This window comes from Oncorhynchus tshawytscha, linkage group LG26 (genome assembly GCF_018296145.1).
Source record: "Oncorhynchus tshawytscha isolate Ot180627B linkage group LG26, Otsh_v2.0, whole genome shotgun sequence".
NCBI classification, from domain to species: domain Eukaryota; kingdom Metazoa; phylum Chordata; class Actinopteri; order Salmoniformes; family Salmonidae; genus Oncorhynchus; species Oncorhynchus tshawytscha.
Genome location: NC_056454.1, coordinates 13,003,733 through 13,019,000, shown reverse-complemented (window position 1 = coordinate 13,019,000; position 15,268 = coordinate 13,003,733). Strand labels below are relative to the sequence as shown.

General features: G+C 39.8%; 1 protein-coding gene across 7 annotated transcripts in view; it reads left to right on the top strand.

The window, feature by feature from the left end:
• The first annotated feature begins 311 nt into the window (after positions 1–311).
• Positions 312–15,268, top strand: part of LOC112225186 (RNA-binding motif, single-stranded-interacting protein 1) — a 67,030-nt gene continuing 52,073 nt past the window's right edge. The window contains exon 1 of one of the 7 annotated variants that reach the window (XM_024388900.1): positions 312–518. In XM_024388900.1, coding sequence (XP_024244668.1) covers positions 447–518 — 72 coding nt within the window. In that variant the 5' untranslated portion in view covers positions 312–446. Of the gene's footprint in view, positions 519–4,744; positions 4,875–12,914; positions 13,289–15,268 lie in introns of those variants that run through there. The other 6 variants (XM_024388895.1, XM_024388896.2, XM_024388897.2 and 3 more) reach the window with 6 other exon arrangements.

Below are 15,268 nucleotides of genomic sequence, written 5' to 3'. Positions count from 1 at the left end.
TGGCAATGTTTGGATTGCTGGTGAAAAGGTGAGTACTTGTCCAACATCGGAGACTGATGTCTGGAGAGTAACTATAGGCCTATGGAATTCCAATTCATCATTGACTGAAACTTCGTTATTGTATCTTCAACTACAAATTGTATTATCTAAATGCATAAAACTCTTGTCTTTAAATTATTCTGAATGAGGTTTCATGCATAGCCAACTGGTCAGCATTAGCTCTAGTCAGAATGTACACACACCAGAGAAAGCCCATTATCCGCATCAGGTCCAACTCCCACGCAGAAACGCAGTTCATTTGCACTGAGGCTGGGACATTGGGACATTCCACTGTTTCGCTGTTTGGTTCCAGGGTGAGGTCTCCCGCCCCAACGAGAGAATTGACTTTGGAAAAACGGAATAGACGGAAATACTGAAGTAACCGACTGGTTCATATTTCTATATTCATGGGAAAAGCGTGGCAACAACAGATGTACCCCCAGTACTCGTATTACTACCCCCAATACCTGCAAGCGAAGGTAAAGTAAAACAGTGTTCTATGTACTTGAAAAGTAGCTACATTGTAAAATGATCAATGCGCGGTTAGATTCGACAATTGATAAGAAAATGTTCTTCATCATCTGCCCCGATTATTGTACTCTAGTTTGTCTGTAAGATTTCTTGTTCGTTAGGGTTATGTTTATGTAATTTGAAACGCATATTCAGGAAAATATGTTGAGATGACTATGACTTGAAGCACAAATGAATGCTGTCGGCTATTTAGTGCATCTCAACACCTGTCAAACTCTTCTGACATACATATTTGTTGTTACTATTTATTACTATTGACTTGGATCATTTAGATTCACATTGGCCAGATTGTGGCTCTCCAGGGTTAGCTAATAGAAAGGACATTCAATTTATAGGATTACTGTTATTACCAAATCCCTTCAACACTGCCATGTATAATTAAAGGTGCAGTGCAGTCAACAACGTGAATTTCTTGTGTTTTATCTATATTTCCACACTATGAGGTTGGAATAATACTGTGAAACTGTGAAAATTGTGATAATGCCCTTTTAGTTTAAGAGACCGTTTTTGTTAGATGGTTTTGGCCTGCCTGGTGACATCACCAGGCAGTAAATTAGTTAATAGACCAATAAGAAAGCGAGTTCCAAACCTCACTGCCAATAACATCTAGTTTTCAGTATTCCCCTCCCCACTCCAAGACAGTCCGAGCAAAATCCTTGCTTAAGAAATGGGTCTATGCTAAGAAGCTATTTTTGGTTTCTTTTTGACCATTTTAATTGAAAACAATCACAGTAAGGTACTTAATTGTTACCCAGAAATGATTGGATATTGAGATTTAAAAAACGCTGCATTGGACCTTTAAGTATTATATCAAGATACACCCAATTTATTCAACTATTATGAATTGTGTATGTAGTATTTGATATTCTATTTTGTATTTATTCATGGTCATAAGAGCGCAAGTCAGGTTTCATAGAATTCTTTATAGCATCATTAATACATTTTGTGTTGAAAGTCAGAGGGCATATGGGGTCAACTGACAGTCCTCAGTTGACTTAAAGGCATCTCGTATGATCATCAAGAGGCTCCTACAGAATACTTTGCATCACTTAGTCTCCATACATGTTTAATCAGCTTGGCTGCCTATTAAATGACAAGGTCCCAGAGCTCCAGCCCTGTAGGCTACTTAGTATGCAACTGTAAAATGAGGATATGTTTTCAAACAGGGATAGACATCTAAGTGTGTCGATCCAATGAAAAGGACATTAAACAGGATTTTAGAATGACATTGTGTTAGCAACACAGCCTATTATAGCTGTGTTATGAATGCATGGGCTGTTTATTTACCAATTGGATATAATTTGAAGTAAAAATAAGTGATACTAGCAAGAGCAGGTTACGGGTTTCTCTTTTCTTTGAAGATATCACCTGAAGAGAAAGTATTAGCTTATTTGCCAAAGTTAGTCAACATATCACCTGCATTCACAGCTGCTGGTCATTTAGTCATAAAATGCTTCCTTAACTCATATTCCTACTGATGTCCAATATTCCTCAGTGTTTGTTCCTTCTAATCCCATTCTTCCATTGACTAAAGACTCATTCTTTGAATTTGATTCAAGAATAGGGCCATTCATTTGATTTCCGCATGGAAAGGGATGTGGCCCCATTCACTTTGTTTTATGACACACCAGATATGTGTGGGGTGGCCTTAATACAGAAATGGCTTGTCCACTTCAAACAGGGCCCTGCTTTGTGGATAACTGACATGGTGGTTTACATTATCACTGTCCTGCTGTGTCCTTCTGGCCTCTTTGCTGGGATCCAAATGAAATGACTCTGTTATTGTCTTATTGCGGGGGCCTGGCACAGATTTCTCTCCATGGCTGTAAACACGCCGTCTATTTAGGTGTGTATCTGATGTTTGAAGCATTTAACACTTAGTGACATTCTATGGTCTTTTTTTGTGATATTAATTTTGTATAGAAGAGCTGTAATCACATTCAGTCAGTGCATAAATATTGCATTATTCATTGTTCGGGTTCTTGTTTACTGTCAATTTGTTATGAGATACTGTCACAGGAATGAAAAGCATTGACAAAGCACAGAAAATTGGAGCATGTTTTTTGATGCAACTTTCTGTCTCGGCAGGAGACCAGCTACCGTACTGTGATTGAGGAATTCAAGTGGCGCAGAACAGGCTGCTTTTAAGTTAATAACCGAGTACTTGAACACTGGTGTCAGTGCAAGTGACATCTATCTATGTGAGTGATCCAGTATTGGATTGAACAGCTAGACTAGGGGGTCACAGATTTGCAGTTGAAACAACCGATGGTCCTGACTGCTGAAAAAGTGTTTACATTGACGTAAATAAGCTTTAACAAGTTTAATCACGGTTCAAATCCTCACAGCTCCCAGTCCTGAAATAAGTAAAAATCGATCTTATTTGTTGTCAACACAAGCCTTTAATCAAGGAAGAGTGAACACATTAACTGCCATCGGACATTACATACAGAGACTGTGAACAATGGCATTATGCTGAGCCTGAAAAAGCCCTATACAATGTTTACAATAAAGTTTGGAGAGTTGCCTGGCAGCGGAATGTATACAATTGAACAGCACAGAGGTGCTGCTCTTTATGTTGGCGCAGGGCTGAAAGAGCACCCATTGTGCTCCTATGATTCTCATTCTTGGCGACTTTTGACATGAGCAAAATGATGGCCTACCCAGTGCACAGTAAAACCCACCCTGCTGTTGAGTCTCTCTCTGCCAAGAGGCTCTCATAAAAAGAGAGAATACATTGACAAGTCTCATCAGGGTTAGAAAGGTTTCAATGGTGACACGTGGGCCATAAAGGTAATCATGTCTTATTCATTGATTCTCGTGTAAATAATGTAAATGAGTATGCAACTAAATAAAGCAACAACGGTTATAATATCAATTGTAATGTAGCAGGAATATTGCAATCTATGTTGTTGATTTTTACTTTGCAAAGACAATTATTATGGAGGCAGAGCGTAGTCGGGGTTGAACAAACGTACATTTTCACTTCTCATCAAGGCCCTTATTATCTTTTTTCATGAGAACATGTCTTATTTATGAGGAAAACCAATAAACATCTCGTATCAGGCTATTTCATCGATAAATAATTCATGAAAGGGGAAATTGATTATGAAAGACGGGGAATAGGAAAGATTATTGAAAATGAGTGAATGTCAATCATGTATTTTCTAGCAATACAGATATTAATTATTTCTGCTTATAATCAACTGAATATCAGATAATGAATGTGGGTTAGTCAATGTTCACTATTTGCTTTCAAAGTAAAACAATAAATAACAAAGGTCTATTTTGTGGCCACGATAGTATGAAATGAAAATATATATATTTTTCCCATTTGGAATAAATTGCATGCTCTACATTAAGTCATTGCTAAGTTTTGGGCACTAGATGAAACGTCCTTAGTATTCTTACAAACATTCTTCAAATATGAATGTCTCTTTCACCATTAACGCATAGAAAAAACGTGACAAGTGAGTTTGCAATGTTCTATTACAACCCCTCTCAACTGACCAACAATTAAGCCAAAGCTCTCTGATTGAGCAATGTGCTGTTGACAGCAAAACATCAGTGTTTGATATTCTATCCCCCTGTGCTGTAAGTCAAACATAGATCACTTGCCACATGATCACATCCCTTTGGTGCTGACATCACATGACCAGTGAGTGCTGGAGACAGATGGGCAGAGTGCTGTCTGTCATGGGGATCTACAGTGCAGCATGTTAACTCTGTCCTGTCCAAGCTCCTCTCTGTTTATTGTTGAAAAACTGTCTGCAAAGCAGACTTCTGGCAAAACTAAGACTGATTTACATTTTTATTATGAGGAATTTGTGTAGTTTTAGTGCTGTTTTTCTAAAGTAAAAGTTTGTGTTACAAGACGAACATTATCATGAGTGTAGCATCCACTCTAAAAAGCTTTTATTGAATTGTCTCTGCAATTTGATACACCTGATGGCCTGCAGAGTCTCCTTTAAGACTAATCGAATGTAATACTTTGATAATGTTTTGTGTGAGATTTCCTAACTGACTTATCATATTATTATTTTAATTTGATGAATTTGGAAGTATGGAAAGGCTTTCCATTCATCTACTCTCAATCTTGGATAATGAGAACTTTAGGTTGAGCTTTCCTACTCCACCCCCATGCCTTTATCGTTTGTCTTCCTGTGTGTGACACACACACACACGTTTGTCTTTGTGGTTTACTTGTTTCCACCCTAACGCGCTGGGAGTCGTCGAAAATGATTCTGTCGCTGCCTCAGTGGGGCTTTGGCCCCCTAACTCACCCCTTCCATCCAGGCAGGAAGGTAAATATACAGAGCTGTTTGTAAAGACTTCCTGGTACTGCTGGGACTCTCTTTCCTCCACTTGAATTTCAGGGTTCCGTGGTATTGCTGGATCTCATTCTGAGCGAGCTAACGGAGAGGAAGGAAATGGATGGGAGAGAGATGTGAGCCTTTCAGAGGAAGTATTGTTGTGTTAAACCTTATAGCTGCTCTTAGGCTCGAGAAAAACGGAGGGCAGTCTTATGGTTCTCTGTGCTGTGAGTGCCTGATTCCTTTTAACTGACGAAGTAGCTGATTTCCTTACCATCAAAGGGTGTTGCAGGCTAATGTATACCGTTCCCATAAATGTGCATGTACACTGTAATGGTGTGTATAGTTGTCATCTATTAGTCAAGCTGCTAGATTCTGTGTAAGAGCCCTGGTGTCTGTAGGGTTTGATCTGGCATAGAGCCAGAACGAAATTGAAAGGTATGCACTGCGTGGGAGGGGCCTGCTTCCTGATCATTTGTTTGTTCTGCCGATTCAGCAGAGACAGCTGTATCATGTCAAAACAGCATGCTTAAAAGAACTGATTTGTGGCCGTGTGAGATCGGATCTCACCGCAGGCTTTTCTGTGATTGTAGGTTCACTCATAGGTGAGATGTTTGTCATACCTCATGAAAACAGAAAGACTTGCTCTGAGTCCGTAGAGCAGCAGCTCAAATCTTTAGTTTTATTTCATTGTCAGTATCAATTCCTAAAGAAAATAATAAATTAAGTTTCAGGTAAATAAATGCATTCACAAGAAATAACAATTGCAGTTGGCTATATGTTATGTAATAACTTTGAAAGCTGTAGACCAGTGAAGGCTCCTCAGAGGAGGAAGGGAGGACCATCCTCCTCAGTGAATTTCATAAAAATAAAAAGTTAAACATTTCAACAGTTTTCCTTTTTAGATAAAACTATACAAAATATATTCAGGTCACCAAATAATGTATTGAAACATACTGCTTTGCAATTAAGGTCTACAGTAGCCTCAACAGCGCTCTGTAGCGTAGCACCATGGTGTAGCCAGAGGACAGCTAGCTTCCGTCCTCTTCTGGGTACATTGACTTCAATACAAAACCGAGGAGGGTCATGGTTCTCACCCCCTTCCGTAGACTTACACAGTAATTATGACAACTTCTGAAAGACATCATCCAACCTATCAGAGCTCTTGCAGCATGAACTAACATGTTGTCCACCCAATCAAAGGATCAGAGGATGAATCTAGTACTGAAAGCATAAGGTACAGTTAGCTAGCACTGCAGTGCATGAAATGTGGAGAATAGTAGACTCAAAGATAGAGAAAGACAATAGTTTTGAACAAATTAAATTCCTTCAAAAATAAAGGAGAAGCAAGAGATAGAGAGAGATCTTTCTTCATTTTTTTTCACTTTCACTTACTTAGTTAGCTAGCAAATGCAGCTAGCTAGTTTAGCCTTCTCAAACACCTGGCTCAAACAGAGGTATGTTAGCTAGCTGGATATCCAACACGGGAACTCTTCCAAGTCAAAGTAAGCTTTTGGTTATACAAATTTATTGCCACAGGGGCCCACCGGTGTAACTGCTAACCCGTGTACTACACTGTACTGCATGATTGTAGCGGGTTTACTAACACGTTAGTTATATTAGCTATGTTGACTATGATGTTACTCTAGCTAATATGGTGAGCTAGCTGCGGTTATGATACACTATACAGTATATACAAAACAGTGTGGACACCACTTCAAATTTTTGAATTTGGCTATTTCAGCCAAACCCGTTGCTGACAGGTGTATAAAATCAAGCACAAAGTCATACAATCTCCATAGAGAAACATTGGCAGTAGAATGGCCTTACTGAAGAGCTCAGTGACTTTCAACATGGCACCTTCATAGGAGTCCACCATTCCAACAAGTCAGTTCGTTGAATTTCTTCCCTGCTAGAGCTTCCCCGGTCAACAGTGAGTGCTGTTATTGTAAAGTGGAAAAGTCTAGGAGGAACAACGGCTCAGCCGTTGTCTGTCATCGGTTGCAACACTCACTACCGAGTTCCAAACTGCCTGTTGAAGCAACATCAGCACAAGAACTGTTCGTCGGGAGCTTCATGAAATGGGTTTCCATGGCCGAGCAGCCGCACACAAGCCTAAGCGCAATGCCAAGCGTCGGGTGGAGTGGTGTCGGGTGGACTCAGGAGCACTGGAAATGCGTTCTCTGGAGTGATGAATCACGCTTCACCATCTGGCAGACTGATGAACGAATCTGAGTTTGATGGATGCCAGGTGAACGCTACAGTTGAAGTCGGAAGTTTGCATACACCTTAGCAAAATACATTTAAACTCAGTTTTTCACAATTCCTGACATTTAATCTTAGTAAAAATTCCCTGTCTTGGGCCAGTTAGTATCACCACTTTATTTTAAGAATGTGAAATGTCAGAATGATAGTAGAGAGAATGATTTATTTCAGCTTTTATTTCTTTCATCACATTCCGAGTGGGTCAGAAGTTTACATACACTCACTTAGTATTTGGTAGCATTGCCTTTAAATTGTTTAACTTCGGTCAAACATTTTGGGTAGCCTTCCACAAGCTTCCCACAATAAGTTGGGTGAATTTTGGCCCATTCCTCCTGACAGAGCTGGTGTTACCTAGTCAGGTTTGTAGGCCTCCTTGCTCACACACACTTTTTCAGTTCTGCCCACACGTTGTCTATAGGATTGAGGTTAGGGCTTTGTGATGGCCACTCCAATACCTTGACTTTGTTGTCCTTAAGCCATTTTGCCACAACTTTGGAAGTATGCTTGGGGTCATTGTCCATTTGGAAGACCCATTTGCAACCAAGCTTTAACTTCCTGACTGATGTCTTGAGATGTTGCTTCAATATATCCACATAATTTTCCTGCCTCATGATGCCACCAATTTTGTAAAGTGCATCAGCCCCTCCTGCAGCAAAGCACCCCCACAACATGATGCTGCCACCCCCGTGCTTCACGGTTGGGATGGTTAACTTCGGCTTGCAAGCCTCTCCCTTTTTCCTCCAAACATAACAATGGTCATTATGGCCAAACAGTTCTATTTTTGTTTCATCAGACCAGAGGACATTTCTACAAAAAGTAGGATCTTTGTCCCCATGTGCAGTTGTAAACTGTAGTCTGTCTTTTTTATGGTGGTTTTGGAGCAGTGGCTTCTTCCTTGCTGAGCGGTCTTGCAGGTTATGTCGATATAGGACTCATTTTACTGTGGATATAGATACTTTTGTACCTGTTTCCTCCAGCATCTTCACAAGGTCCTTTGCTGTTGTTCTGGGATTGATTTGCACTTTTCACACCAAAGTACGTTGATCTCTAGGAGACAGAACGCATCTCCTTCCTGAGCGGTATGACGGCTGCGTGGTCCCATGGTGTTTATACTTGCGTACTATTGTTTGTACAGATGAACGTGGTACCTTCAGGCATTTGGAAATTGCTCCCAAGGATGAACCAGACTTGTAGAGGTCTACAACTTTTTTCTGAGGTCTTGGCTGATTTCTTTTGATTTTCCCATGATGTCAAGCAAAGAGGCACTGAGTTTGAAGGTAGGCCTTGAAATACACCCACAGGTACACCTCCATTTGACTCAAACGATATCAATTAGCCTATCAGAAGCTTCTAAAGCCATGACATCATTTTCTGGAATATTCCAAGCTGTTTAAAGGCACAGTCAACTCCGTGTATGTAAACTTCTGACCCACTGGAATTGTGATACAGTGAATTATAAGCTAAATAATCTGTCTGTAAACAATTGTTGGAAAGATTACTTGTGTCATGCACAAGTAGATGCCGTAACCAACTTGCCAAAACTATAGTTTGTTAACAAGAAATTTGTGGAGTGGTTGAAAAACAAGTTTTAATGACTCCAACCTAAGTGTATGTAAACTTCCGACTTCAACTGTACCTGACTCAATGCATAGTGCCAACTGTAAAGTTTGGCGGAGGAGAAAAAATGGTCTGGGTCTGTTTTTCATGGTTCGAGCTAGGCCCCTTAGTTTCAGTGAAGGGAAATCTTAACTCTAAAGCATACAATGACATTCTAGATTATTCTGTGCTTCCAACTTTGTGGCAACAGTTTGGGGAAGGCCCTTTCCTGTTTCAGCATGACAATGCCCCAGGGCACCAAGTGAGGTCTATACAGAAATGGTTTGTCGAGTACGGTGTGGAAGAACTTGACTGGCCTGCACAGAGCCCTGACCTCAATCCCATCAAACACCTTGGGGATGAATTTCAACCTCATATGTAGAGAACATTTTAGTATCATGTAGTAGCCTAAACCTGTCAATGTTAAACTTGGTGAATGGATTATGAATGACAGTCATCCAATATTTATTTTATTTTACTAGGCAAGTCAGTTAAGAACAAATTCTTATTTTCAATGACGGCCTAGGAACAGTGGGTTAACTGCCTGTTCAGAGACAGAACGACAGATTTGTACCTTGTCAGCTCGGGGATTTGAACTTGCAACCTTCCGGTTACTAGTCCAACACTCTAACCACTAGGCTACCCTGCCGACAATATGCTGTAATAGAAATAAGGCATTGCTCATAAAAAAAATGTGTCCTCAATAATCTTAAAACGTCAGCGACCGCTACTGCAGTAGACATACAGTACCAGTCAAAAGTTTGGACACACCTACTCATGCCAGGGTTTTTATTGATTTTTTACTCTTTTCTACATTGTAGAATCATAGTGAAGACATCACAACTATGAAATAACACATATGGAATCATGTAGTAACTAAAAAAGTGTTGAACAAATCCAAATATATTTTATATTTGAGATTCTTCAAAGTAGCCACCTTTTGCCTTGATGACAGCTTTGCACACTCGTGGCATTCTATCAACCAGCTTCATGAGGTAGTCACCTGTAATGCATTTCAATTACAGGTGTGCCTTGTTAAAATTTAATTTGTGGAATTTCTTTCCTTCTTAATGTGTTTGAGCCAATCAGTTGTGTTGTGACAAAGATAGCCATATTTGGTAAAAGACCAAGTCCATATTATGGCAAGAACAGCTCAAATAAGCAAAGAGAAATGACAGTCCATCATTACTTTAAGACATGAAGGTCAGTCAATCTGGAAAATTTCAAGGACTTTTAAAGTTTCTTCAAGCGCAGTTGCAAAAACCATGAAACGCTATGATGAAACTGGCTCTCATGAGGACCGCCACAGGAATGGAAGACCCAGAGTTACCTCTGCTGCAGAGGATAAGTTAATTAGAGCTAACCTCAGATTGCAGCCCAAATAAATACTTCACAGAGTTCAAGTCACAGACACATATCAACATCAATTGTTCAGAGGAGACTGTGAATCAGGCCATCATTGTCGAATTGCTGCAAAGAAACCACTACTAAAAGACACCAATAAGAAGAACAGACTTACCGGTGGAAATCTGTCGTTTAATCTGATGAGTCCAAATTTCAGATTTTTGGTTCCAACCGCCTTGTCTTTATGAGACACAGAGTAGGTGAACAGATTAACTCGGCATGTGTGGTTCACACTGTGAAGCATGGAGGAGGAGGTGGGATGGTGTGGGGATACTTTGCTGGTGACATTGTCTGTGATTTATTTAGAATTCAAGGCACACTTAACCAGCATGGCTACCACAGCATTCTGCAGCGATACACCATCCCATCTGGTTTGCGCTTAGTGGGACTATCATTTGTCTTTCAACATGACAATGACCCAACACACCTCAAGGCTGTGTAAGAGCAATTTGACTAAGATGACTTGTCCCCCAATATCACCCGAACTCAACCAAATTGAGATGGTTTGGGATGAGTTGGACCGCAGAGTGAAGGAAAAGCAGCCAACAAGTGCTCAGTATATGTGGGAACTCCTTCAAGACTGTTGGAAAAGCATTCCTCATGAAGCTTGCTGAGAGAATGCCAAGAGTGTACAAAGCTGTCATCAAGGCAAAGGGTGGATACTTTAAATAATCTAAAATATTAAATATATTTTGATTTGTTTAACACCTTTTTGTTTACTACATGATTCCATATGTGTTATTTCATAGTTTTGATGTCTTCACTATTATCCTACAATGTAGAAAATAGTGTGTCCAAACTTTTGATTCCTATATAAAGGGATAGTTCCACTGACTATCACGCTCCCCACCCTGGTCCCCTTTCACTCAGTGACCTCCACAGAGTGCTGATTCAGGTCTTTCTGTTCCCTTTAACTGTGACCTATTTGCATCTAATGGTGGCTGAAATGGCCTCCCAATATGCTCTATATATATGACTAAATCTGTAGTGTCTTTTAGGAAAACATTTTAGAAAACCATTTGACAACCTCAAAAAATGCAACTAGGAAAAAACAGGTAGGAAAGATTCATTGGAGCTTTTAGTAAATCACCTCTATTGTTCAGGTTTAAAGTGAGCCCATGCTGAAACCAAAAGGAAACATTTTACTGGGATTGGCTTTTCGTTTTTTTGGCTGATTTGGTTTTAGACCAATTTTGACATTGCTCTGTTTGCAGTGGTCAAAAGACCAGATGTTGCATAATCTTATTAGCAGTTGGTTCAAAGCCCCTGACAGAAAATGCATGATGAGGGTGAGCTCTGACACTGTGCCTAGTGGGTAAATAACTACCACTCTACCCCCACATGGAATTACATTGAGAGTTGCTGATGCTATGATGACCAATAGATTTACTTAAAGACAGGAAATGCAGCTTGGAGAAGGAGAGTGAAATCTGTAAAGGATGACAACACGCTAGGTGAAAAGAAAGAGCATGGCGGAACAAGAAATAGGTCAAAAATGTAACCACAAAGGCAACGACCACTGAAGGTCAGCAGGAATTCACATTCTGACTTCACCACCACTGTTGGTTTTCCAATCAGAGACTGAGACTGGCAGGTGAATGGGTTTCGATTTATAGCCTAGTGCTGCCTCTGAGTGTATGTTTTGCTATAATAAAAACCTGGGTCACCCTTTCACTTACAATTTCGGATCTCTGCTGAAGAGTGGCTCGATCCTTACTGTTGCGTGCAGTCTCTTTGCACATTTACTCCACATCTGTGAAAATTGAAAACATTTTCAATTGGTTATATATATTTTCAATTTCATTTTCCCAGGTGTATTTTTTATCTGTGTTTGCTCTTTTTGTCTACTTTCATCAATCTGATCAATATTTATTTTGAGGAGTTAATATGTATTATTATTGTGTGATAAATGTCCTATGGATTTAAACCTCAATTGCCTTTTTGTTTCCGTGTTGTTTATCTACATATCAATTCAATCATTTTAGTTTAATGTACTATGGTGTGGTCTTCAAATTAAAATTGTAATAACATATGGGTCCTGCATCGGTCAAAATATCGTCCTGCTCCTTTAACTATCTAATGGCCGCACTGTGTGGTCCTTGCTATCAGGGATCCTTCGGACGTCCATACCCCATTGAAGTTGAAAATGGTTAGGGTTAAGGTTAGGTAATGGTTAAGGTTAGGATAAGGATACGGATAGGGTTAATTTAAGGTTAGAGTTTAGGGTAGGGACGTCCCAATGAACTCCGATAGCTAACCCTGTGGAATGTTTGGTATGCATTCCAGACTAGACGAAGAGTAGCGAAAGGGGAAAAAAACATTGTAACATTGTCACTTGTATAGACCTATTATTCAATTATACCAGCTAATGGTACTTACACCTTCCATAGGCTGTATTGTAGTAGATTATATTCTCGAAAATTGCAGAAAAAAATATGATATAGTGTTGTTTTCATGTTATCCAGTGAAGTCATCATCCCTATACCGTATAGAGGAATGGTTTCTTCCACCAGGCAGGGTCTGTTCTGCGGGGTTTCCACTAGTTACCACAGCCACAAAGTATGGCTCTATCGTTAAAGACAAGAAAACATGAAATAAAAAATGCGATATTTGGTTTTAAGCATAAGCATTTTAGGCATAAGGTTAGCATTGTGGTTAAGGTGTGGATTGAGGTTAGGTTTAAAATCACATTTTAAAAAGAGAAATTGTAGAAATGGGCGGGGTTTATGGCGTTGTGGCTGTGGTAACTAATGAGCAGCGTTATGCGGGGGACTCAATGCAAATCAATGAACTCCAGAAACTGGGTTGGGAAATCGAAGTTCGGACTAATTCGCGCATACGTTGACATCGCTATATTTTATGGTAGTATATGATACTATATGTCAAATACAGTATACCATTATAGGCCTACAGTAGCCTATAGTAAGCCTAGTAGTCTTTGCTTTAGTATAGCAAAGAGACGATTTTTTTTTACAAACACATCTATATGTAGCTAGTCAAATTTACAACTTCACCTAAACAGCCATTTGATACAAATAGTTTTAAATAAATTAGTAAAACAATCGATCTTGGGTCTTTGGAAACCGATAATGATTTTTGCGAATTCTTGCAACCCATTGAGGACTCCGTATCGTAAGCAGGTAAATAGCCTATTTGATTATACAAAATGTATGTAATAGGCATTCATCCTCATCATCAAGCTGACTCATTGAAGTCGCCAAACATGTATTTTTTGATCAGCCTATGGGGACAATTAGCCTATTCTCAGAGAGAATTGAGGAACAGAAAGTTTAGTTTGAATTAGTCGACAGAATTTCACTAGGCATTTTAAAACATATTTCTACTCGTATGGTATTAGTGGGTTACTCTGAAACTGCTGTATTCTCGTTGTATTCTTTCAGTAAACTAGTAGGCTATTGCTGCTATTTTTATTTCAATGATTTTGTTAGAATATCCATAGTTGGTCCTGATGTCAGTGTATTTAGCCCTTTAACAGTGCATTCAATCTAGCTACTCATCAACCTTTTAAAACCAATTAAAATCAACCTGGATTTTAATCAACAATTAATTTAGTTTATGGTTTATATGTATAGTTTATGTTATCAAATTCATTTAATTTGATATGTTAGAGAAGTGAAGGCATTCTCAAGAGACTTTCTGAAATCTTTGGAGATTCAAGAGCTTGTCCTCACCACTGTGTGTTCCAATGTAGAACTAGTTCAGTAGAAGTGCCTTACCAATGTTGATATTCGGCCACTTTATATTTACATTTTAGCCATTTAGCAAACGCTCTTATCGAGAGCGACTTACAGAAGCAATTAGGGTCAAGTGCCTTGCTCAAGGGTACACCGGCAGGTGTTGCACTTAGTTCGCTCTGGATTTGAACCTGCAACCTTTTGGTTACTGGCCCAACACTCTGAACCGCTAGGCTGTAAGGATTCTATATAAACCACCCTATATCCCATATTTTTTAAAACGATAACACTGTAATAAACCACCCAGATAACATTGAGGTCATGGAGAAATGTATTGGGTATGACCTTGTGATAATTGAATGAGAGTTTTGAACATATGATGTGCCTCTGTAGGTTGCTGTTTCACATGTAAAAATGTATGCAAAGCGGCGGAATGTAATTCAATCATGCGTCCAATTCTCCCAATTTAGATATGGATGAACATTTTTGACATGAAACTGTTGATGGTGTTGAAGACTTATTCATATTCAGGATTATTCAAGTCTGCTGTCATAATAAGAGGCTAGTTTTAGCTGAGGGCTTGGATAGTTCTGTGAGGGCGAGGCCTGTGTTACTGGAAGCCTAGTGTATTTCCAGCTCGGATATGACGGGCTCTGCTGGTCTGGAGCATGCTGATAAGACACTGGGCTCTCCCCATCACACTCCCTCAGACTCCTGGTGCTCAATAGGCAGGCGGATGTATGAAAACAAACTGGCTTTCAGTCCTGCGGAAAAGGGAGTTTCTCTCCTTGGGTGTGTGGATTTAGCCGGGACTGAGAAACCAAGGGCACTGCTGGCATTCTCCTCAAAGATTGTCTTTGTTCACAAATAGCTTGAGCTGGTGGCACACTTCCTAGTTGGGAGCCTGATGATGATATCAGATGATGATTTCATGAGCTCCAGTATAACAGACAGTAAATGTTCTGTCTCTCTCTCTTCAATATTACAACAATGATGAAACTTGCTCTAATGAGGACAGCCACAAGAATGGAAGACCCAGAGTTACCTTTGCTGCAGAGGATACGTTCATTAGAGTTACCAGCCTCAGAAATTGCAGCCCAAATAAATGCTTCACAGAGTTCAAGTAACAGACACATCTCAACATCAACTGTTCAGAGGAGACTGCGTGAATCAGGCTTCATGGTCAATTGCTGCAAAGAAACCACTACTATAGGAAACCAATAAGAAAAAGTGACTTGCTTGGGCCAAGAAACACGAGCAATGGACATTAGACCGGTGGAAATCTGCCCTTTGGTCTGATGAGTCCAAATTTGAGATTTTTTGTTCCAACCACTGTGTCTTTGTGAAACGCAGAGTAGATGAACTGATGATCTCCGCATGTGTGGTTCCCACCCTGAAGCATGGAGGAGGAGGTGTGATGGGTTG